General features: G+C 38.7%; 1 protein-coding gene across 6 annotated transcripts in view; it reads right to left on the bottom strand.

Moving 5' to 3' along the window:
- Positions 1–25,938, bottom strand: part of adgrb3 (adhesion G protein-coupled receptor B3) — a 172,602-nt gene that overhangs the window by 20,281 nt on the left and 126,383 nt on the right. For all 6 annotated transcript variants that reach the window (XM_084735208.1, XM_084735207.1, XM_084735210.1 and 3 more), the window contains 3 exons: positions 12,820–12,946; positions 10,463–10,566; positions 10,270–10,372 (listed from right to left, as the gene is read on the bottom strand). In XM_084735208.1, the coding sequence (XP_084591334.1) occupies positions 10,270–10,372; positions 10,463–10,566; positions 12,820–12,946 (334 nt within the window). The remainder of the gene's footprint in view (positions 1–10,269; positions 10,373–10,462; positions 10,567–12,819; positions 12,947–25,938) is intronic.

Here is a 25,938-nt window from a genome sequence, read left to right as displayed (position 1 = left end):
TTCAAATACAATATTAATATTTTTCTGAATCCTCTTTAAAATTAAAAAAAAAAAAATTTTAGTTAGATCCCTTCTTGTGTGATTTATTTTCTCCATTTTATAGATTTTATTAATAGTATCTTTGCTTGAAGCCTCTGGTTTCAAACAGATATCATTTGCTTAAGTGCTTCTGCTTTAAAATTCTAAAAAGATATTTATCAAGTTGTTGAGAAAGTGGCTGCAGTGTTCTACCAAGTAATAAATGCTTGGGTCCCAAATGGACTGTGCAATGAAAAATGTTGCTTATTTCAGACCAACACTGCTGCAAAACTGAAAAGGAGAAGAACAAACGGGTGTGGTTGATTTCTACTTCACCACATTTTCACCAGCAACTTGGTTTTGCCTCTTTGGAGTATTTTGCCTGGACAACAAGTGTTGGATTTCCTGAACTCGTAGTTTTCCATCTATTCTGGTAATGTAATTAAATTCAGTTCAGTCAGACAATTCACATTTACGAACATTCACTGCAGCAGAACATAGTTAGAGTTTGGCGTCTAGACCTCATCACTCCTCACAGATTATGTTTACACAGAGATATTGAGGAGTGATGAACACACATCTTGGACGTCCTGTCGGAGCTTGTGGCGATGTTGCAAGGTAGCGATGGCAGTTAGATGTTTACATGTGATTGCAGTGCAGCTCGAGTCGACTGCCTGAACTAGCTCACAGGCGTCGCTACATTTCCTTCTCCCAACTAGGGGGTAAATTTTAGATAATTTTTTTAATCTGCATCCTTTTAAGAACAGTATTCAATGTTTAAATATCACAAAACCCCACAGGTACCAGGAAAACAATTCCGCTGCAGTGATTACAAGTACTTACAAATGGTTTGTAATTAAATGGTCAAAAAAATGACTCATCGTTCGATACCAGATTCTGATACCTAAGGAGTAATTCTCATCAGCATCAGTGATTCAGTCATTAAGCTCGCAGCATGCTTGTACCAAGATCTGTTGCACGTTGTAGAGCCATGCAGGAAAAACACAAAGTTACAGCCAGAGACGGGGTTATTGTTTTGCTTTTTTAGCTTAAGATCTTTGAGCAGTTTCTTCCTTTAAAATGAATAATTATACCACAATGTGTAATTTTCTTTTTGTTGAAATGGATTTGATACTGAAAAAAATTATTGTTCAGGTTGAAGCCAAGTTATCAGCAACAGTACCACCAGATCTGGAATGTTTCTGCCTTTCCATATGGATTTATGAATTCACTGACCTGCATGTTAGCGTCCCACTGTGCTGTATGTGGTCATCATACGATGAACGTGGCAAAACAGTGAGGAAACCGGTATTTGAAAGTTAAAACAGCATCTTTACCTGGGGATTTTTAAGTGAAAGAGACGACAGGGGAAGGGGAGACCACTATATACAGTAGCTATACTGCCTGTAGTTACACCCGAAGCTAAATCTAGCGTTGCTGTTGCTCATGTGCTGTCCAAGGTGCTGAAAATAGAGCCTGCCTTGTTTCCTGGAAACAGGTCATATGCAACCATTATGTTTCACGGTTCACTTGGGTGCCTATACCATCCAGCCCCACCAGGCGCCCGAAACAAAAACTGTGCATTTGAAAAGAGAGAGAAAGGCACAATAAGAGGACATAATGAAAGCACCGGTTGGACATAGACAGTCACACAAAAACAAGGTTGAAACCTAGAGTTCACACTGCCCTTTACAAAGGCAAATGCCGGGAGATGTTGAGCACACTGTGTCAGTATCCATGGAAACAGAGGAACTGAGGAAGGGACCACATTAAAACATTGCAGAGCTGATAGACATGAAGGTAAGAGCAGGGGCTGACGGAGAACACTTCAAGTCAGTTCAATAATGGCAGTTTAAGGTCAGGGCAGGAAATTTAAAGAATTTCTTCCCGTGGACTGACTGAACTCTGAGTGAAAGGTCTGGGCTGAGCCTCGACGCTCTCTCAAATGTTAAGAACTGAAAGCCAGGTTGCATGAACTGTTGCACACTTCGCCTCATAATGCAATGAGTGAAATGGAGGAGCAGCGGCGGATTCTTGAAGTAAAACAGGATTTCAGTTTTGCTTATAGTGAGGCTGAGAACACCCTCCACATAATTGGATTAAACTCATGTTGACTTGGTGATTAAATTATTTTCCTCAGAGCTCCGGGCATTTTTATTTGCCAATCACCATTCATTCATTATTTAAAGTGAACTTTCAGTCCAGTTATAACTTTTAATACATTTTCCACGATTACTGCAGAAAGACTCTAAGACCTAGATTTATGGGGGTGAAGACATTTTTTATGATTTCTGCAAAACCCTGTTTACATTTTCTTCTCTTACAAGCCTACCTAATACAAAAAAGATGGATCATTCTTGCATTATTTACAAATTCTTGTACACAGCACACCACAATCTACAAAACCTTATCTTAATTTTTGAATGAACAGATCATCGACAGATTTAGAAACACCTGTTTGTAAAACAGACCAACTACAGCTGATTCCAACCTCAACTGAAGACATGATCAGGTGGTGAAGTTCTTTTAATTACAGGGACATGTGCAGTAAAAAGGGGACATTTTGGATTGATTTAGCTCAATGTGGATACAGAACAAGGTGTAAATATGTACAGGACTTTTGTTTTTTTTTGCTTCTGTGTTTTTGTAAAAGTGCACTGGTCTATTTTATTTTACTTTTACACATTTTAGAACCAAAGGCCATAAATCTTTTACTGTACATTCTATGGGGTATGGGAAAGTATTTAAGGCAAGGTATAAGGGGAATAAATGAGACAAGGTATTTTTTTATTTTTGCATTTTGAGAACAAAGTCAAAACGGTATTTCAACTTTATGCTCAACATTTCAACCTTATATTCTAAAGACAAAAGAAAAAAAATCTTCCTCATCTCATTATGTTCCCTCATACCTATCCTTAAACTCTCTTCTGCAATACTGTAAATTAAAAATAACTAAATTATCTTTAGATAGTATATTCGGCACTCAACCAAAACAATGTAAAAAAAAAAAAAGATGAATTATGAAATAGAAACACACAATGGATTGACATCCACTGTATGCTGGTAGTATTTTGAAAGTTGATGTGTAATGATTGACTACATGTTCCTCTTCAATAGGAAATGTGCACGTTTTGAAAAATGATGCTGTGTTTTAATAAAGTTTAAGTATGTAAGTAAGTTAAGTAAGTTTTTAAGCATTTTGAAATGTAGAGTTTGTATTCAATTAACAAAGTGTTTAAGTCAATGCTTGTGAACAAAAACTCAAATTTGGGTCCAAAATAGCCTCCAAAACACTGTGATTGCACTGTATGTTCAACATAGTTCTGAAGGAAGACCTACAGCATTATCTAAAATGCTGTGGAAGAATCCAAACCAGACCTTTTAGCACTACTTTTATCTTCCCAACCGTTGTGAATCAGTGTGGGAGGAGGAGGCTGGTTGTTATTTTGACTGAAGCACCCTCCGTTTGAATCGAGCAACAAGTGCCCCAGTGCTTTAAACAGTAGGTGCTTGGGTGGAGGACACTGAAAACTCCAAACAACAAAGTGGTGGAGGTAAAGTGTTATTGAACCGCAGAGAAACACTGAACAAAATGCATCGACTTTGCCACTACAGTCAAAAAAAAAGGCTACTTCTGCTTCCTATTCTATGGATGTACCTCACAACAACCTGCTCATACTTCTGACACTTCTACTTCTGCCCACTTTATGTCAGTATGTAACACTCGTAGAGCTCGAAACAATGCATATAATTATCCTTCTGAACCTCATCAGAGGATTCCTGCTGGTATTAAGCTGCCACCAGGCATGTAGGGATGAGATGTATGTTGGTTTTTCCTGCTTCTACTCATAAATCTTTTAGTTAAACCAAGTTAAACCTTCGACTGGAAGGCAGGCGTAAATGAAATCCCTCTTTGCTGCACCTCACTATATATGAGGCCAAGCTCCGTGTACTAAATATATACTATCGCTCAAATGTGATGCAGTTACTGCCCATGTAATATACAGCACATATGTGACCTTGGGTATGCCTGACTAATGTATGATGCCATTTATGAACTAAAACTGAGCAAGATGCAAAAACATCACATTGTGATTATTTTGAAAGATACTGCGACTGAGATATGAGTCACCATTTTAGTGGGAATGGTCATTTTGCATTTCATTTTCACAAAAAAAGTAAATAAAATAAAGATGATAAAGCTGCGATTTTTGCTGGAGGCTGTAATAAACAAGCATGTTCCGTTTCACTGGAGAACATGATTTGCAGGCTGGAAACATTTTACCTTCGCAGCTTCTGTGATTAAGATATTGCATTTGGCCATATTGTGATTTTGATAATATTTTGATTCATTTTCTTACAAAATAGAAAACATTATTTCATTCTTTGAGGCAGCCGTAGACCAGAGAGGTAAAATTACTGTTTTTGTCAGTGGAGTCTGGTGGCTTTGAACAGAGCAACACAGCACCTGTCTCTTTACAAAAGGTCCAAATCTGTAGCAATCCTCTCTATAATGTTGTTAGACAGTCATAGTAACAGTCTGGAGTGGACTTGTTTGATGGTGCACAGTCGTCCGTCGCAGCTCAGTTTTGCTTTTCCCGGCTGCAGCGCTCTCTCCCTCAGTACTGGACCAAACTCAAAAATCATTGTCGACAGTCACTTACAGACAAACACATGGGAAAATAGGGTCCAGAAAAATATCCTTTGAAACTCATCAGAATGGTCAGTGTTCATGATTTACAGATTAGTTTGGCAATTATTTTTAAAGATTATTTTTTGGCATTTTAAAGGCTCAACAAGGACTGCCAGCTCTCCTGTGGCAAGTGAAATGCCATGTTAGGCAAATAAATCTGGTGATTCACTTACCCAACCAGACAAGTGGTAAAAAAGAATGTAAGTATTAAACTATTTTCATTAATGATTCATTTTTAAAATAATTTTTCAAGAAAAAGGCCAGAAAATGTTGTTGTCAGCCTCTTAAATATGGAGATTTCACAATTACTTTTATTATCTTATTAAACTGAATATCGTTGAGTTTTAGACTGACAAAAAGAGAAATTAAAAGACATCATATTGGACTACTAGGATGGACATTTTTCACTATTTTTCACATTTTATAGACCTTGCAGCCCTAGTCTTTGCTCTTATTTGGTCACCGCTAATAAATAAAATAATCAATCCCGGATCTTTCCTTTTTATTTGAGAGCAGAGGCAGACAGGAAGGGGTGTGACATGCAACAAAGGTCACCAGTTGGAACTGAACTGGCGACGTTGCGGTGGCCATGCAGCCACACCACATGTTCCGAAACGATTCCGCTACCAAATAAATCATGCAAACATATGATGAGGAGCTGATTCTTATGAAAGGCATGGGAATTATATAGTATATTTAATTCAAAAGGAGAATTTTCAAGCTCTTAATAATCATAAAGGTATTAATTTTGACAAGATACCAGCTTTGATAAGCCATCTGTGCTGATACATGACATGCAGTGTTTAAACAAAAGGTGATAATTGTTAATCTCCTGACACATCAGGAGGTTTAGACACCCAAAAATCAAAGGCAGATAAGTCGCACAAAGCTGTTTGTCTAAAGAATAACTGTCAGCTCACAATGCTACTGACCAGATGTGACTTTATGACATGTCGAGCTATTTTTTTTAATCATTTTATAAAAGCCAACTGTTGTCTAGTGATGTTTTTATTGTCTTAGCTTAACAGTAAAGGGACAGGTTGAGACACAGTAGACCTTAACTACCAGACATTTAATGTATAAAACATTTTCACTCATTATGGGAGGAACATTTTAGAGGAACAGCTTCTCTAACTCCAACACTTTCTAACTCTGCCTTCCCTGGAAAAACAACAGTGTCTGTGCCTCTCTTTGTCTTCTTTCCATAAACCAAGATGAACAACGACAGAGGACAAAAGAAAAGCACAGGCAGGCAAAGGTGACTCACTGACTTCCTGCTCCCAGAGGACACCTCCACACCAAAGAGATGATTTCTATTAGACGATGAGCAAGTCTGAATCCACAAACAGTGGAGCCAATTATATGCACTTCTTACAAGAGATGGAGGAAAAACAAGTGAGGCAGTGTCAGGCAGCATGGCAATTAAACCCACACAGGGGCTATGTTTTCTCCTCTGCTAGCCTACCGCTCAAACACTGGGTTCTACAGCATGTCTGATCAAACAGACGAAATATTTCGCAAATATTATTACAACAGGAGAGAGATGCAGTCAAGACAGAACAAAGGGGCAACAGTATTAAATTGCCCTTTAACTTCTATCCTCAGAGTGGTGGAGACCTACAAGATGATTGCAGCTTCCTAACTTGACTGAATCAACAACAGCCTATTTTGCTATTTTTAATGATGGTTTTGAGGTGTCTGGAGGACACGAGAAATAAATATGCAAAATACTGCTATCTGAAAACCCCACAGTATAATTTAAATGAATTCCTTTTCAGTTTTGTGTTTGAAATAACATATCCAGTTTTGTGCACCAACTTAAGAAATACAAATAATGAAATTTGACTTTCGATTTTCATGTTTTCTTGCTCAGGAAAATCTGATAAAAGAGCAGATCTTTATCGGTTGTGTATATATGCAGAAGCAAAAGTTTAAGATATTATATTTCAAGCATTTTGAACTATAGAACTGAATCATTAAACCTGCATTAAGTCAGTTTTTCTGTCCACTTGTGAGCAGAGCAAGAAGCTATAAACACACCACTGACATATTTGAAAGAAGATGTGGCAAATGCGTTAGCAAATAGTCGCCTAATTGCACATTTAAAAGATGCAGGGCAACTTAAGCGTTTATTTGTTCGTTTTTCTGGGCACCTGATGAGTGTAAGACCAATATTCACTCTGTTTTGGTCTATACCAACTCCTGAAGGAAATATAAAGGAAGCAGCATTAGCAAACTGCTGTGTAACTGCACATTTAAAAGATGCAGAGCAACTTTACAATTCATTTGAAGTCTTGTTTTGTACTTACAGGTAATAAAATCGGACTTTTGATTTTCATATTTTCTTGCAAAAGGAAGACCAGCTAAAACAGCCAAACAACAACTTTATTGGTCAGGTGTATTTATAAAGAATAAAAATATGGAATTACTAGAACTGCAGGATTGAATCATTAAACCTGCTTTAAGTGATTTTTGACCACTTGTGAGCAAAGCAACAAAACATATTCAAGTTTGCATGATGAATATGTTAGTTTAATTAAACATCCATAAGATGCAAAGCAACATTAGCATGTATTTGTAAGTTGCTAGTTTCTGGCCACCTGATGAATGTAAGTCCAATATTCACTCTTCTTTTAGCTTTTGGTCTCCACTGACTTCTGAATGAAATAACTTGTTCTTTAGCAGCTAAAAGCTCCACTATGTTCACCACCATGTGTTATTTGATGCTAAGCGGTTAGCAGAAATATCAGAGCTTTACACTGAAAACAGCAGCTGCTGCTGGAAACACGGTTGATGAGAGCCATTAAAGTGACAAAAGTGTGTGTGGTCAGTAAAACCAAAACAATGAGCTAAAAGGGGCAAAAACACTCGGCAGAACAAAGGGGAACTGTTGCGCTGGGCAATAATTTTATGTGGGTTTATTGCTACAAGCAACCCCTTTCATATCACATGGAGTAATTTGATCGATGGTTAATAAAAATATTGATTTGTGCAGCTTCAATATTAAGTTTAAATAACAACTGAGAAATTAGTCCGTGTTGCTTTAGATTGTCACCCAGCGAGTCTTTCAAGGTGGTTTGTTGAATCACTCTGTGAGATGCTGAAATGACATCTTCAGTATGTCAGTGGATTTTCTGAAAATCACCTAATCTCTTTGCAGATTACAGAGACAGATATCTTATAAGGAGCATGCCGAGTGAGTATTCCACGTTAAGTGGTGGCCCTCATAATCAAGACAGGAGATGACTGGAGCCCTGATTAAATCTGACAAGGCTTCAAATCAGTTCAGCTTTAAAAATGCCCTAAAGCGTTGTGCATTCATAGTCTTGGCTACTACTGTGTGCTGGATGTAAGGGCCAGAAGGAAACAGATGAACTTATCATGTGTGGAGGCTGTTTGTTGTTACTCTATGAGATTACATGGTCTGCATGGTATGATCCAGTTCCGGTGAATGGTTACACAGTTTGGTCCATATTTAATCTACAGCCTCCAAGGACAATACTGTAGGTTTACACCAACAAACTTCAGACTATTTTTCTTTTCGTTCATTCATTCATTATTCATGATTCAATTTTCATTGAGCACGGGAAAATTAATGGGAGGAAGCAGTTTGATTTATGAGCAGGGTCTGGTCCAATGTGAGCCCCCAACTGCTGGTAGGCCCATCTGCTCCGAGAACAAGTCATACATGTAAGCACAGTGTAAGTAGCCATGCTGCACAGCACCAGCAAATGCATTTCTAATGATGGAACACCCCCACAGACATTAATTTTTGCAAGCTTTTTAAAAGATTTTTGGCTCTGTCTTACATTTTCTCTTCAGCTCTACTGAAATCTATGACTGCTGCAGCGTTGGAATGTCCAAATACTAAAACATTGGCTTGTTAATGAGCCGAAAAACTAAAGAGAATGGATTAATGAGGAGAAACAGAGGGACATAATGAGACGAGGGGAAAAAAACAGTGTTCTTGCAAAAGGTAAAGGTATAGCGAGAATATGGTTACACAATAAATGGACAATGTGTCATTCTGTAGTGCTGCCAAATGACTGAGAAGGGCATCTGTGTGGGCAGCTTGTAAATCCCAACCACTGTTTGCCAAACAATCTTTTACATTAGCCACTTGTTTACTGGCCAGTTATGAAGCCGGAGAGAGGAAGTGATACATATTTATTGGATGCGGTCCTTCTTTAACTATAGCTGTTGTCCTTTTGAATCCTGCTGACTCAATTTGAACTTCAGCTCTCATTGACATCTGAACAAAAACAGTTTCATGTGCGTCTGTGATGGCTTCGAGTCATTTCAGTAATGCACACTGCACAGAATAATCTAAGAGCTGCTTTTATCCTCCATCCGCTTTATTGTCACCATTACAGGATCCTCTCAGGGCGACATCACAATAATTTCATTAGTCTTTGATTGACCCGTGCACCATGTCTCCTGGTGTGCATCATGTCTGCCTTTCTTCTCCTACACAGTTGAATATCCTTGACTGCCAAACTGCTCTGACTTGTTAATAACCACAGCACTTCATGTTTGAACCACAGCAATTAAACTAGCATCAGTTTTTTTTTTTGTCGTTTTTGCTCTTTTTTTTTTTCTTTTCCAGTTTTCTTTATGGCCTCGCACTTTTAATTGCAATTAAAGCTCATCACCGTCTCCGTGCCAACAGATTGGGGTTGTCTCAAGTTTACCAGAGGACAATGTAACACCTGACTAAAGACCAATGGTCCTGAGCCAACACAAAGTAGATCTACATCTTATAGAGGCATTAGAAACACTTAATTTTCCATTTGGATGAAATATGAAGAGCTTCTCTGTGCAAGACCCAAAAGGAAATGAGTGCTCAGCTCTAAAGAGGCGATAACCTAACTGTTATATTCTTGTTTTTGTACTCTCAATGACAAAGACAACATCTGCTGGACAAAAGACACTATAGATCAGGCTTCTGGTCAATGAAGAATGAGAATTAAAGTTACTAAGCAGAACTTTCTAGCTAAACTATCTAAAGAAAAATCTCCTCCTGCTTCTTTTTCACTGCCTAACGTATCACTTACTGTAACTTTACCTTGTATAATATAAACACGGGCTCACTTCAGGCTCTGTCCCGGTGGCCAACATTAAGAATAACTATATGTATAGGAATAACTAATCTTCTTACTGATGATCTCATTTGCTTTTGTCATACAGAAGCATCAGCATCAATTTAATTTAATTTTCATAACCAGCTAAAAAATCCTTGTAGTAGCTTTAAATCAAACCCGAGTCAAACCCAAGAATAAATTGTGATGATATCCATTGTTGTTGAGAGGTATGTCATGATTTTCTGCATGATAAACTGCACAATACATGAATTAGAAGGCTTTGCGGTGCAAACCTAAAGATCCCAAGGAAACGTTCTTGTGCAAAAATAAAGCTCTATTCAGCCTAAACAAGGCCACACTGAAGTGGTACTTGTATCTTTTCACTGCAACATTATCCTGAGTTAAATCCTTATAAAACAACCACTGGACCTCCACATGTTTCCATTTGTGCAGAATAAATCCGTAAATGACACTTACCACGTTGTGGGTCTGCGTTTGTCCAACGAGGATCAGTATGTTCGAGCAGATTATAGATAAGCAGAAGTTGAGCAGGATGATGGATCGTTCGGAGCGAATATACCTAAAGAGACAAAAGCCAACAAATCAGTTTGTTCCTTGAATTTGTGAATCACTTGTCGTCATGTGGCTGCAGCTTTAAAGCGTTTGTTACCTCCATAGCACGGCGTAGATCACCGCCAACGTGATCAAGGCGAGGCAAGACAGACCACAGCCAACTATCAATGTCACAGATGGGACCCCTGAGTACTCCATGGTCTGTGGAGGAGACAGAGCAAGACGAAGCAGTCAGTGGGAGGTTGGATGTGGTTCACGCAGGACAGTAAATCTTTATTGTTGCCCAGAGATGGAACCAATCAAAACAACCACCACCAATCTGAACAGTCCACTGTGGGTTCCTTAATGTACTGTGAGGTTTGAAGTGCGTGCGTGGGTTTGAAGGTTGTTTAGATGCATGCCCAAAACTTTCCACCTATCTGCGCTGGAAATTAGATTACAAAACAGCAGCAAAGGCTGAAGCAAAGAAAATCCAGGCTCAAGTGCATCAAAATACTGTTTTTCTTTGTTTTGTCCAGCTATATTTCAAAAATCATGTGAGCTGGCTCTGACTGGGTATCTGTACCAAATCAATCTAAGGTATGGACTGAAATGACCCAATATCAAGTAGCATCAAAACTTCTCCAGTGAAGCAATACCTGAATTAAAACCTTTTTGTACCCAGGTCTAGAAAAAAATGACTGTGTGTGTAGTTTTGCCACCAAAACTTTCAAGAATATGGTTATTAGGGCTGGATGTTGTTTAAAAAATGAGAATACCAGTATCCTTACAGTAATACTGATACCAATAGAGTGCCCTGTTAATACCTTTTAAACATGGTGCACCTGTCCACACAAGTTTTCGTTATGCTTTACAAGGTTCTTCATCCTTTTAGACATATTCACAGTTTAACCTTCACATTTTATACATTTACTTTTATCAGACACAGCAGGTTTGTAAAATAACCATACTCTTGACCTTTTGGTGGCAAAACCATACAAATGGTGAGTTTCTTCCTAGACCTGTGTACCAAAATGATTGAATGCAGGTATTGTTTGACCAGAGAAGTTTCAATATGACTTGGTACTTTGTCATTTCAATTGATACTTTAAAGGTATTATGCACTGATACCCAGCCTTAATGGTTAAATTTCATACCTGTGGTATCTGATAAAAGTAAATACATAAAATGTAGAAGGATTTTTTCAGAAAAAAAAAAACTGTGAATAAAATAAAATGATGAAACACATAGTAAAGCATGAATATAACTTCAGGATGGATGGTTGCACCGTTTAAAAAAGGTATTGGGTTGAGCACTGTACTGGTATCAGCTTCACTTTAAGGGTACTGGTGTGGGAATTTTTTAAACCATTCCCAGCCCTAGAACTGGCCAATCATGGGCCTGCAATCTGTGGGATGCTGTTCATGTGAGCTGGCTAGGGCTAGGGATGGGTACTCAATACCTATAAGGTACTGATTAAAATAACACAGTGCCAAGTAATATAAAAATGATACCCGCATTCAATCATTTTTATTTAAAAAAAAATGTATAATTTAAATATATATTCTGTCAATGATGAAGCATCTAGTAAAGAATGAAGAAAACTTCAGGGTGGAAAGTTGCACTATATAAAAAAGGTATCGAATAGACTACTCTATTGGCATCAGTATCACTTTAAGAGTACTGGTATTGGTACTGGTATCATCATTTTTTAAACCATACCCAGCCCTAGAGCTGACCAATCATAGGCCTGTAATTTGGAGCATGCTGGTACAGTAATGTGGTTCCATACATTAGTCATGAGTGATTCATCACCAAAAAAAAAAAAAAAGCACTTTTATGGCTAAATTAATGCTGTAAATGTTTCTGGCCTGGTAACAGATTATTTTAAAATATCTCGATTCCCATAGTGAACTAATGCAGAGGCCACTATGTAAGTACTGTATGTTCTCAGTGTTAATTACTTTTTCTTCTCAAGAAATGACAATGCCTCCTTTACAGTTATCTCATTTCTGCAACGATGAGCCCAAAACATTCACAACCTCACACACAGAAGGTGTCAGCAAAGAGAGGAGCACAAAACACGTTCAATCTGACAACTTTTATCCTCCCCCCTCCACCAAAATGTGACTGATGAGAAGACACACACACACACACACACACACACACACACACACACACACACACACACACACACACAAGCCTCGGCGTGCACACACCCTCCCTGTCTAAATCTATGTGCAAACTAGAAATATCCCCCACAATCTCCCCTCACCGCTGAATTACTATTTAACGGGATTAGCACAGCAAAGATTCAATTTCCAGTCGCAACAGCACACACACACACACACACACACACACACACACACACACACACACACACACACACACACACACACACACACACGGGCAGCGTTTCTCCTTTACATTGGCCTATAAAACCCACACTGAATAACAAATCAATAGCCTACTTACTATTTCTCTTGGTTGCTGAGCCAAAATGGCGAAGGTAGATACACGATCACATAAGCATTTTGTATGGGATGCATCTGTAAGCACCGTTTTACATCCTTTTGTGGACCAGGCTCCCCAAGAATCGTTCCTGCAGGAAGAAGAAGAAGAAGGCAGAAGAGGCAATTTAGAGGTTTAATTCCAGCGGTGGCACGACTTCGCAGCACTTATCGACATCGCTCCGTGCGTCTTTACTTAATTATTTATATGAATCGAGAGAGCTATAGAGATGTATAGACGGTTACACGGGGGAAAAAAAGCGAAGAGACACATCGACACGGCTCTTGTGTGGCTACAAGCAGCATTTCAGCTGGAAGCAGATAGAGAGGCAGAGACACGGAGGAGGGGGAGGACGCACGGAGCTGTCCAAGCAGACCGGTGCTGATTGATTCGCCATACGCAGATAAAAACCACACAACTGATACCAAAACACCATTATTCCCCCTCATAATGCTGAGAGATAAGAGCGTAAATATTTACCTGCATGTCTTTCTGCGTGATTTTCTATTCCTCTAGATGTTTTCCAAACGTACTCCTCTTTTCTCCCCCCCTCTCAATGCCCCCTGTTATCCTGTCTTTTTCCTTTTCGCTTGATTTTTTCCCCTCAACTGTTTTAATTAGCAGCTTTTGAATGCTTCCTTAGGGGGATTTTCACCCTGGAAACGGTGGACAGCATCAGATTGATACTCTGTTCCTCTCTGCTGGCGTGAGAGGGGGAGGCTGATACAGTGGAAAAAGAAACGCACGCTGTCGCAGGATGTGTGTATTCGGCTGCAGGTCTGATGATAATATGAGGGGAATAAATGATGTTTTTGGATTATTCCTGAAAGTCATTTTTACACGAAAGTTGTCGCCCCTCGCTGCGAAGCGCTTTGCAAAAACCACTGCAGAAGTGAGACCACCCCGCGGAAGCAGCGCGAATGGTTGCAGCCAGTCCGACACTTCACACCACGAGCAGGTGAAATGAAAGGAGCGCTTCTCTTCCATTTGTCATTCGCCCCCACTCATTTTCAGTCCCCGAAAAAGAAAACATCAGCCTCATTGATTACAAACCAGATGTGCAAACTTTTACTGACCCAAACGTGCGTTGAGCCTCTGCTGCAGCACATAACCTCATATTAAGATTCATGTCACAACTCGCTCAAGCAAACACCTGTTGTCCTGCGAGACACTTCACTTATTACATGACAAAGACAGAACAAGACTCTATAGCAACCAATGATTATTTTCATAGACGATTAATCTTTTAAAAGTTTTCTTGATTAATCAATTACTTGTTTGGTCCATGAAATCTCAGAAAAGTGTGCAAACATGTGATCACTGTTTCCCAAAGACCAAGATGACTTCCTCAAATGTCTTGTTTTGTCCACAGTGCAAATATATTCAGTTCACTGTCATAAAGGAGTAAAAACAGAAAAGATTCACATTTACAAAGCTGGAATTTCAGAACTTTGGCCTTTTTTTATTTTTATTTTAAAAAGTACTCAAACTGACCAATCAATTGCCAAAATAGTTGATGATTAATTGAATAATTGATTAAGCAGTTCTATAAGATTCAAACCTTCGACCAATATGGAGCATACCAGCTGCTGATTCATGTGCCAAGTGGCCTCTGATGTGTGGAGCAATCCTGCTTTGTCATTTGATCAATATGGCAGCAATATTTATTATTGGAACTGTGGAGCCCTTTGCCAATTCCAAACCAGGGTGGACCAGTAATCTAGTCTGGGCTGTGTTGTGTGCACAGGAACGCAACAATCAAACAGTCTCCACTATTTCCTCTTATGTAATTGAGATTACCTAATCAACTGGATTACATTTGAAAAATGTGTAATCAGATTAAAGTCACATTGTCGAGGATTATATAATTCCATTTTTGATTACAATACAGCAATTTTAAAATGATGAAAATGATGAAAAAAGACAAAAATTGCCATGTAATTTGTGTTCAGTAACTGACTGCATTTCAAAGTAATCTGACTCAACTCTGGTTGTCATAAGGCTGGGCGATATAGCTTAGAAATGATATCTTGATATTTTTAGGCTATTCCATGATAAACAGTATGTTTGTATTATGTATGTATGTTGCTATACACATTTTCTGAAATAATAGTAATTTTTTAAATAATGCAAACATATGATGATCTTACAGAATAAGATGATTGTTGCAGATGAATCTACTCCACCGTATATAATGTAGCTGACATGAGCTCAACATTCGGCCTCACTTACTATCAGTCAACCTCGTTAAAACACCAGAAATACAAACTTTATTGACACAAACATGCGTTTGGTCTCTGCTGCAGCACATAACCTCATATTAACATTCATGTCACAACTCGTTCAAGCAAGCACCTGTTGTCCTGCAAGACACCTTCCTGTCTCTTCACTCATCAGGATGAGGTGGAGCAAGATTCAAACCTCTGATTTCGAACAATACGCCGCATACTATCCGCTGATTCGTGTGCCAAGTGGCCTCTGATGTGTGGAGAAATCCTGCTTTGTCATTTGATCAATATGGCAGCAATATTTATTATTCCTGGAAGGGACTGTGCAGCCCTTTGCAAATTCCACACCAGTAATCTAGTCTGGGCTGTGTGTACCAGGGGTGGATGAAACCAATTACAACTACTGAAATTACTGTAATTAAATCATTTTTGGGGCACTTTATGGCCATTATTTTCAAGCCTATAATTTTACCTGTAATTAAGCATTAGTTACTTTTTGTAATTGTAATTGAGTACTGAGATTTGAATTAACATTCAAACTTTTCATCTGCATATTTGTAACTGACTACAAGAGCTGCAACTAATGGTGACTTTCATTGTTAATTAATCTGCCGATTTTCATTTTTCATCATAATTTCCCACAGCCTCGTCAAATTGCTTTTGTCCAACCAACGTCCAAAACCCAAAGACTCTTCATTAACTGGCATAAATGGCAAAGAAAAGTAGCAAATCCTTACATTTAAGTAGCAAAAGTTTGACATTCTTGAATAAAAACTGGCTTAAACAATTCATTATCAAAATGCAAACAAATTTTCTTTTGATCAACTAATGGATTAATCAACTAATTGTTGCAGCCCTAATTTGGAAAGTGATTTGGAGAAATAGCACCCTCTTTGGATTGAATATCTGCTATTGATGATACATTTAACATCAATTGTTAAACTTATAACTCTGAGTAGATTTTGAGAAGAATACTTTGTACTTTTACTGTAAAGTACTTTTACTGTATTTTTTTTTTACACCAGCAGTTTTACCTGCAATTGAGTAATATTTCAGTAATGTAACTAATTTTACTTAAGTACAGATTTTCAGTAATAGTTAATATTTTTACTCTTAACTGGGTTGTTACCATCTTGTTAAAAAACTGCTGAATGTTATTGTTTTGCACATTTAGTACAGAATAGGTAGTTATAAATAGGGCTGGACAATATGGCTTATAAATAATATCTCAATCATTTTAGGCTATGCTGCCATATATAATATGTTTCTTGGTATACACATCTTCTCTAAAATAACCTACTGTAAATGATCAAATAGTGCAAATATTTAATGATCTTATAGAATTATTTTAATAGTGTAGGGACAACAATTCATGCTTTCACAAAATATTAACGCAATATAATGACTAAGTGGTTAAAGGCAATTAATAGAACAGTTAGTTAGTTCAGAAAATTACATCATTTTACTGTAATGACGCCTTTAAAAGCAGGAAAAGACAACACTTACGAAGTCTCATGATATAACAATAGCCAAAATCTAAGATGATATCTAGTCTCATATCACAATATTGATATATCACCAAGGCCTAGGCTGTGACTGTTTTATGCAAATAAATGATGCATGATTTTAATTTGCTACCACTCATGTGACCATTTCAAACCATTAGTTAAAGTGTTAAATGACATAAACATCAGAGTAGCTATTTGAATACAGTAAAGAACAAATGTGAAAAAACTGCCATGTCATAAAGGTGTTATATAAAGCCCATATCCTCTGCAGGCTGTGGGGGACGTATCTCGCCCAGCTGGAGCCCTGAATCACATCTTAAAGGTCCATAGTGGATGAACCATTCTGCTGACTTAAATCTTCAAGGATTTCTTTAGTGGCTTCATAAAGGAAGGTTCAAATACCGACATTTCATGATAATAAGTAAAGGTAAAGAATGTTCTCAGACATTGTTTATGTTAAGATTTCTTTAATCTAGAGGTCAAATGAATGCATGATAGAGAGAAAGCAACACATCTGCCAGTAACCAGGGTGGCTGCAAATGAGGCACCTGTGGCTGCAATTAGGACCCGACTTCAGTACCAGAATTGGAGGCACGGGAGACAGTTATCATAAAGCTTTACACCAGTGTATGACCTCCAGTCACACAAGTAACATGTTGCTAATGGAAGCACGAAGCACTTTAAAGACTCCAGAAGCAGTCAAACTGTTCAGTAAAAGTGTCTGACAACAGTATATGTGAGGTTCAAGGTTTAAAATGAAGATTAAAGGGAAAAACCATCACTTCTCATGCAATATCGCATAGCCAGACCTACCTCCACAGCGCTGTGCCAGCACTGGAGAAAGGTCTGGCTCTATACATTATCGTTCTTCTATAGGGGGAAAAATGCTCTGGCTTGTTTGTATTTCTTTCACAGAATCATCTTGTGTGGCACTAAGCTCAGGGTGCAGTGAAGGTGGCCCTGCAGAAAAGTGTCATGGGTAATTTGTTTTGGTGCAACATTTGCACATGTGGAGGAGAGCCCTGTCATTAAAATGGCTTAATCCCCACAAAAGAAAGGGGAACAGCTGCTATCTCATTTATTGTTAGCGACCAGGTGTAGGTTGCTAGCTTTGAGGCTGTTGTTTCCTGCAGTGATGAGGATTTTGAAAGCAGTAACATGCTGACAGCAGATACTGCCTGATGTAGGTGGCCAATGGCAGGCTTCAAACCGAGGGTCTACATCCAGATTGCTTTTCATGTGGACGTCCACATGTCCATGTACAGTAAATGTTGATGGTGCTGCAGAATCTGTTATTCTTTCTGCATCTAGTGATATCACAGAATGTCACTGGACATAAGAAGAACTACAGGCTATTTCCAGATTTCCACCTCTCCACCTCTGGGTAGCCGGGGTATTTTGGAGCATTTTTGTCACCTACTGCTATGCTTTGGCCAGCAAAGTAAAAACTGGGTTAGGGTGGTGACATGGCAACATAGGTGTGGACATCAGAAGCTTGTGCACCATGCATCCTGCTACATATAGGCACTGTCAGCATGGTTCCATGAGCACAAGAACTTTGCTTTCTTGGTCATTATAGCACACACTGAGGATCAGGCTCCATTCTATGGGAGTACAAAAGTTAAGTTAAGAAGCTTTATTGTCATTGCAAGGGGTACAATGAAATTCCGTTTGGCAACATCTCTTGTAGCAGCTACACTGTCCTGGTCATAAAATATAATATAATGTAATATAAATAGTAAAAATAACTAAAATAATAAACTAAAATAAGGTGCAGTTAGGATATTTACAACAGAAAGCATGCAAAAAAACATGCTTTTACAAAAAGCATGCATTGCTCCCTCAGTTTGATATTTTGCAACCTCAGTTTATATTTGCCAAGTGCAAGGCGGCAGGTCATGCATCTGCAGAGTTCGTGGGACTATTTTGGTTCATGTACGCTATTGCAGGGACCAATGCTATTTTAGCAATAATTCTAATGTATCTCACCTCATACATGGTCACATAGTTTAGTACTTAATGTTACACTAAAGCAGTTGCACTGCAATGTGCTCTGAGGATAGAACATGAGCTGCTTTTGCTAAAAAGAAAGTTGTAGAGGTTATGATGACCCCTGGCGATCGGACGTCTCTTTCATAAAAAAGCAGAATATTATAGCTGAGCTGTCTGATGAGTGTTGGGGTCTTTATGATTATACTGCAGCAGCCTGGGGTTGTTTTCAGGTGATTTAATGAAGGTAAACACAGTGAGCAGTCGTACATAACAGCACCGCACCCTGGTGCAGCACTTCAGAGGCTGCAGATTTATCAACATATTCATTTGTGCTGTTCTGACTCATAAAGCAAACTGTTGCTGAAAAGAGCAACACACTGACTTCATTTAATACTGTTTCCAACTTTTCCCAGTTGTGTTCCAACATAATCTGTTTATCAGGGACCACACTAGGACCTATTTTTCATTGCCCAGTCATTTTTTGCTGGAAAAAAGCCTGAATTTATTGCTTCAACTGACTACATTTATCATCAACACTGACTAGACGTCCACATGAAAAGTCTAGCATTTTTCCTTTAATGTTGGTTTCTGCCCAAACTATTGCCTTGGACTATGTATGAGCTCAATAAGAAGCTGCAGAGGGAGTTCTTAAAAAAATACTACTATTGGGAGGGTTGCCCTGTGCCTAGTCATACATGATGTAATAAAACATTTTGAACATATCCTTTCCTAGTAGCGCAGGCTTTTCATTGTCTGAGGTAATTCCTGTGAGACGCAGAGAAACCAGCGGTGATGAAGTCGCTGGGTGACCAACAAGCATCGCAGCCTTTTAAACAGCTGCCCACATGAGATCACCCTCTGCATACGGTGCTGCTGCACTCTCAAAACATGATTGTCAGATCTAGAGGCAAATCCACTCTCTGATGCACGCTTTCTTGCTTTGAGATTGATAGCATATGTGATGCCTCTACTTTTTGAAAACTTTGGGATGAATCCATCACTCCCCTGGTGAGGCCTCAATCCTCGACATGATCTGTTCCTAACTTTTGACTTGCTAGATGTTTGCTTCTCCTTTGTGCCAGTGAGAGACGCTGACAGGAGAGCATCCCTGACTGGGGATTTATGTACGCCACGTTTGATGTGTTGTCTGACCTTATCTGGGCTCGGTGGCCTTAGAATATAAAGTGTCCCCGAGAGAAAGTGTCACTGTAGATGTTAACCACAGTGAGTCTTATGACATGACATTCATCACATACCCTTTGTTGACCGCTTTTTACCCTTGCAGTGATGTATTGACAACTTTCTACTAAGACTTCCAGGATTGAAATATGTGTCAGATTTTGATCCTGCTCCAATTTGAGCATATTTAGGTGTCAAGATGGAAGATAAGTGACAGCAGAGTGACATAAAAAGTCGACAAACTTTTAGACACATTCAGTACTTAAACCCTTGCGTCCTGCTGAAACAGAGAGATAGACAGTAGCTCAAAACTCCAATTAGGTTTGTGTTCCCTGCTGAACTTTGACAGATTGGGTTCCTCCAGCCATAGAAATCTTATTACTAAACCCATAACTTATCTAGATGTCCAAGCAGTGCACTTAAGAGTCAAAAAGTGAACCTCTGTAACCCCGTGGTTGTCCAGCTAAACAAAGCGCTGCAGCCGTGCAGACTAAATGACCAGACTGGGCTGCAGTTTTTCAAGGAAACTAAAAAGGAAGAAAGGGACATTACTTCACTGTGGCTCTGCTTGGACTGGGCAATATATCAGAGCGCAGTATAATGGTTACTGAAAGGCTGTGGGTTGTGTTTGCTGCCACAGAAGAGAAATAAAAAGTTTCTGTTTATGTAATGTTACTACAGCATCTTTCTGAAGTCTTCACTGCAGAGCTGGTCTGAGAAAAACTTAGTGAGCAGCTACGAGTCAATGGGATTTCTTGCTGTGGTGGTGAAAAAATATCAAATGAGAAAACGCGATTGATTATCTGGTCATGTTTGTTACTCCACCCACAGCTTCTCGCTCAAAAAAGTAACTGGAAGACCACCAGGTTTAGGCAATTTTAATTGTCTTTAGCAGTCGTAGCAGCTAACGAGCTAGCTCACTTTCACAACAAGCCCCTCCATCAAACAGGTTACCCACTGGCCAACCTTCCTTAAAGGGGAAGCCACAGGGGCAGTGAGTGTGTAATTGAAGTCAAGAATTTACAGTATGTTACTTTAGACAAAATGTGTATATCAAGATATTATTTTTAAGCCATATTGCCCAACCCTGTGCTCTGATTGGTGATTAATTTGATGCCTTTTCTATTGAAGCCTATGGGAGATGCATGGAGAGGCACAATTAAACCCAACATATCTACACTGTATGACTTTTAATGTAGAAAAAATGACAGAACACACTTCAGAGAATGATGCGCTGATTGATTTCTCCAAATGTGAGCATTCTTGTATTTGCTGTTCTCTCAGAATTACATGATTGACATTACACCTCCCATAAGCTTCAACAGAACTGCCACCAAAATCTGGAGCATATACTGTTTTATAGTGATGTAATAACTAAAGCTGCAATGACTGATCGATTATTAATCAACCATTAAATTAATTGCCAACTATTTTCAAAATCAAGTTCTTGTTTTGAGTCATTTTTTAATTAAAAAAATATCTAAAATCTCTAATTTCAGCTTCTCAAATGTGAATATTTTCTGGTTTCTTTACTCATCTATGACAGTAAACTGGGTTTTTGAACAAAACGACATTTGTGGACGTCCCCTTGGCGTCTGAAAAACAGCGATCAACATTTTTCACCATTTATGGAAATGACTAATAAATAACTGACAGATTAATTGATAATGAAAATAAATGATAGCTGCTGCCCTAGTGATGAACCCTTGTTTTTTATTTGCCTTGCAGTTTTTTAGCCTGTCAGTCAGCTTTGCCCACTATATAGTGTTTCTTCAGGAATGGGGGATAACAATCCGAAAACCTCTTTAAATGCATTGCATGCCCACATCAGATTAGCCAGGCGCTGGGCTGGGGGCTTAAAGAGCGCCTTAGGCGATGCACTTTAGGCAATTTTATAAAGTCTTGAAAGACTGACACACAATGATGGGCAGAGGAGGGCGGGGGCAGTGCTGGGAAATTATTCCATCCATCTTGGATCTCTTGATGACTGGCAATTTATATCAGCCTGTGGGCCACGCTGTGTGTGTTAGCTGAGTGAAGATGAAAGAAAAATGAGTGCATATTTTTATGTTGCAAGAAAAATCTTATTAATCCTGAGTGGGACAAAACCCTCAAAAGGAGGTAGACAAGCAGCCTGAGAGCCTGCAGCTTGGGTTCGTTAGTGAGGACATGAATGGCTCCACAGGTGCATACAAAGTGACTGTGTCATGCACCTGCTAATAGATCCATTATGGCTTTTACCACTGCAGTTAGGTGACTGTCAGTGCACATTAGAGTTGTTACGCTACCAGAATTTTAAACTTCGATACTAGCTTTAAAAATACAATATTCAATACTGACTCGGATACCACCACAAAAATGTTAAAAAAAAGTCCAAAGCATGCAAAGTAGGATCATTTTTTCTTTCTTTTTTATCTTAAAGGAGCAGTATGTAGCCACTGAGCATGCAAAAGTGAGTAGAGCACTCCATATAGCAAGTTGGAGCCATAGACTGTATATTAAATAGGTTGTCATTCTATTTAATATACAATCTGTGGCTGAAGTGAGTCATTTCCCCCTGCCCCCTCCTGTCCAGACACAGCAGAGACAGGCAGGCTGCAGGAGCACAGGATGCACACAACCTTCTAAACTGACAATAACAAGCGACAGTGAGTCCTACACTGTAAGCTGATCAGCTGTTTATAACTGTCAGTTGTCTGTCAATGTAAAGCCAAGCCTGTTATCCTGAAAACTAAATCATGTTGATCTGTAAATACACTCTGGAGTTTGAGTTAAGTGGCTGCCTGTCTCATTGCCTGTGACTCTATTAACATTTTGCTCATTTTATCTGTTATAAACATCTTCTCCTTCTACAAGAGTTTTACTGATTTTTTACAACTCTTAAACAGACACTTTCTCATTTGGCAAAAGTCCGGCATTAATTTGAACCCTGATTAATGTGACATGGACATACAAAACAGTTATTCTGGTCTGGAATGGACATTTCAAAGGTTCACGTCAAGTGAGGCGAGTATTTTAACTTAAAATGTCCCTTAATCTCTGATGCCACATTGTGGTAATTTTATAATTTATTACAGTAAATATATTGCAGATTTCACCTTTAAACACCTTCACACAGTGACGCATTCTGTCACTGTCTGGTTTTGCTGCAAGCCAAATTTCTTGCAGGACAATAAAAACTGAACTGAACTGAGGGCTTGAATGGACACTTAGATCATTTTTATAGCTTCGATATATTCAATACTATAATTAACAGATATTGTGTCATTTTTAACACTTGGTATTGAAAAAATATTGAAGTATCAATACCTTCGACAACCTTACTGAGCACACACACTGATTTGGTGTGTACCTGCCTAGCAGCTGGGACAATTGCACGTCCAAAAATGAGTAGAGCACAAGATTTACAGTGTACATTATAAATACATCAATTTAAGCAAAGAGAATCAAATCAGTCACAACTGTTAGTTGCGTGTAGCACCACTGAGTCATTACAGCACCATGACACTGCTCCACTTTTACTTCATGTGCTACCTCAGGGTGCACATGCGATTTCCCGCGACTTGCACACAAACACAGCAATACCTCCTGCTGTCAACTAATGCATGGTTAGTGTCCTCATCAGTCCATCACGAGTCCTTGCTGGAGCGAAGCTTACAATTATTGTAAACATCGCCCACATTGTTAGTTCTTCTGCCTGCCGACGTCCTTTTAGAGTGCGCAGAGATCACTGCAACGTGGACAAGCAGAGGTCCCTGAGCAAAAACCCCAAGTGCTTTAATTTCATCATAAATGAATCAAGCGGTAATAAAGAATGCAATGCTGCTCACCATGATTGTCACCCGATCTGCAGTGCCGACACTTTCCATTCAAAACCGAACATGAAAACAACAGAAAAAACCTTTGCACATGGCTCTCTGAGACTAAATCTTATCAAGTGCGAGCGTGTGGAGCAAATGTGTCTGTTTGAGGATCTATGACGTGAAAAGGTTTGACAACTGCTGATCTCTGATATGAAAATGTCAAAGCAGCTTGACGTCAAAGAGGGAAACCATTAGAGAGCACTTTCAGCAGAGACGGGAGACGTGGACTTAGAGCTCGAAGGACGTATCACTTACTACAGATGTAATTACTGTTTACACAATGTGTCAAAGTTTTAAAGCTCTAAACTTCAGGGGTCAGAGTGCACATACTATTAATTATAGTAGGATTCAAGCTTTACACACACACACACTCACACACACACACACACACACACACACACACACACACACACACACACACACACACAATGTTACTATAATATAATGATGTTAGTATAATTCTTTCTTTTGCAAGTTTATATAAATAAGTACTGTAATGCTTAACTACATGGGTAAATATAGGCTTATATATTTCTGTACCACAAATTAGAAACCATGATGCTTTTTCTGTTATTAAAGATCAGCAAAGCAAATAGCTAAAGTGTATCAACCAGGGCCCATGGCTTAACATAGAGAAATGTTTAAGAACCAGGGCGATGCATGGAGAACCAGACCCTGCGATAAAGGTTCCTCTCAGAGATCTCCTGCAGTCGGTAGAGTTTGGTGTGACCTGTTTGGCTCAAATCCAGGATCTCCAGATGTTTGCAGAACCTGGAGCTGCAACAGCTGCTTCTCACACCTTGACACGTAAATGATTCATATGCTTTGACTCCACTGGAAGCAGAGTGTTCCTGCTTACATCCACGGTACAAACTGTATAGCAGTGAGTAATCTGAGATATAAGTATTGAGATAAGTCATTAGTAAAAACTGAATTACAGCATTTTACTACTCATCAGTTAAGGTAACTATGTTTTTGTTGTCAGTTTTTTTCTCTTCATTTTATAACATCGCAATCACTTTAATTTAAGATGAATTTATGCAATCTTCAATACTTGCACTGTTTAAAACACTGCAGTTAAATCCAGGGCTGCTACTAAACAGGCAGAGGGGCCACCAAACATATGTACACACACATACGAGTGTGACTGTGTGACTTTAAAAGAAGGAAGAAAACACTTAATTCTGATAATCTCAGCCCTGCAGTTACGGCAAATGTATCAAACATGTTTAGCCATAAAAGATTACAATCTGTTTGATTATACTGCGCGGTAAAAAGAAAATAACATTTAATACTTCCAATAATAATTTTATTTATTATGGCTAGAGTGCTTTGGAGGGGAAGCAAAGAGATTAAACAAGGGGAAATAAATTCTGAAAAGTGAGAAACTGGTATAATAAATATAGAGCAGTAGCAAGTAAGAAGGCTGTGTTTTGTAAGAAGATGCTTTAAAGATGGGTCAAGATGCTGTTAATCCTGATGTGGCAAATTGTCTCAGGATCCACAAGCCTTTAATGACGACGGTTGTCCTTTTCAGTTTAAGGTTTGGCCTCCACCAGACTCTGTTGGATAATCTGAGAGGGGACGCTAAAACATCTGCGATTAAAAAGTCAGTAAGACACTCGTATGGCTTTCCATGCACTGCCTTACAAGGATTCAGAGGATTTTAAAAGCATCTAATTGCAGGGGAATGCCAAAAGGCTAGAACTAGCTTGTAATGTCATTCTGTAATTTTCTTTTTCTGCGAGTTTGGTGGCTGTCTGGAGCAACTAAAGAGCTAGAATTTACACAAGTGATTACAATACTCAGAACAAAATGAGATTAATTAATCTTTCCAAACCATTTAAAGTATTCTAAACTTACAATAATTAAAATAATCTGATTTAAACTCACGATGCAATAATGCTAAATTTCTAAGATAGTGTGAGAGTGTGTAATACTTCTTGATTTGATTTGTGTTTTTTTCTCCAAAAATATGTACATCTTTGAACTCAGGGAAGTTAACTGATCTGAAATCAGTGGGTTGCATTTCACATTTTTCCCTTGGCGCAGCAGTGGGGTTCTGGTAATTCAAGGCTTGTTTGATAGCTGAAAATATTGACATTTGAAAGAGTAATAAAAGTGTATGCATCTGACCTGTTTACTCTGAGTGCTGAGGAGCGGCAGACTGAGAGTAAATGAAAAAGAAATAAGATATTGCCTCTCTGGACGCTTTAATGTTTTATTTTTTTCACAGGACATGGAGCAGTGCGTACTAGCATGATTATTTATATCTTTGTTTATTCTTCACTGTATTTATTTTCTTCGCTGCTT

The sequence above is a fragment of the Lutjanus erythropterus genome, chromosome 14 (genome assembly GCF_056507025.1).
Source record: "Lutjanus erythropterus isolate fLutEry1 chromosome 14, fLutEry1.hap2, whole genome shotgun sequence".
Classification (NCBI taxonomy): Eukaryota; Metazoa; Chordata; class Actinopteri; order Lutjaniformes; family Lutjanidae; genus Lutjanus; species Lutjanus erythropterus.
The sequence above is the reverse complement of the archived record's forward strand: the minus strand, read 5'-3'. Positions and strand labels throughout refer to the sequence as shown.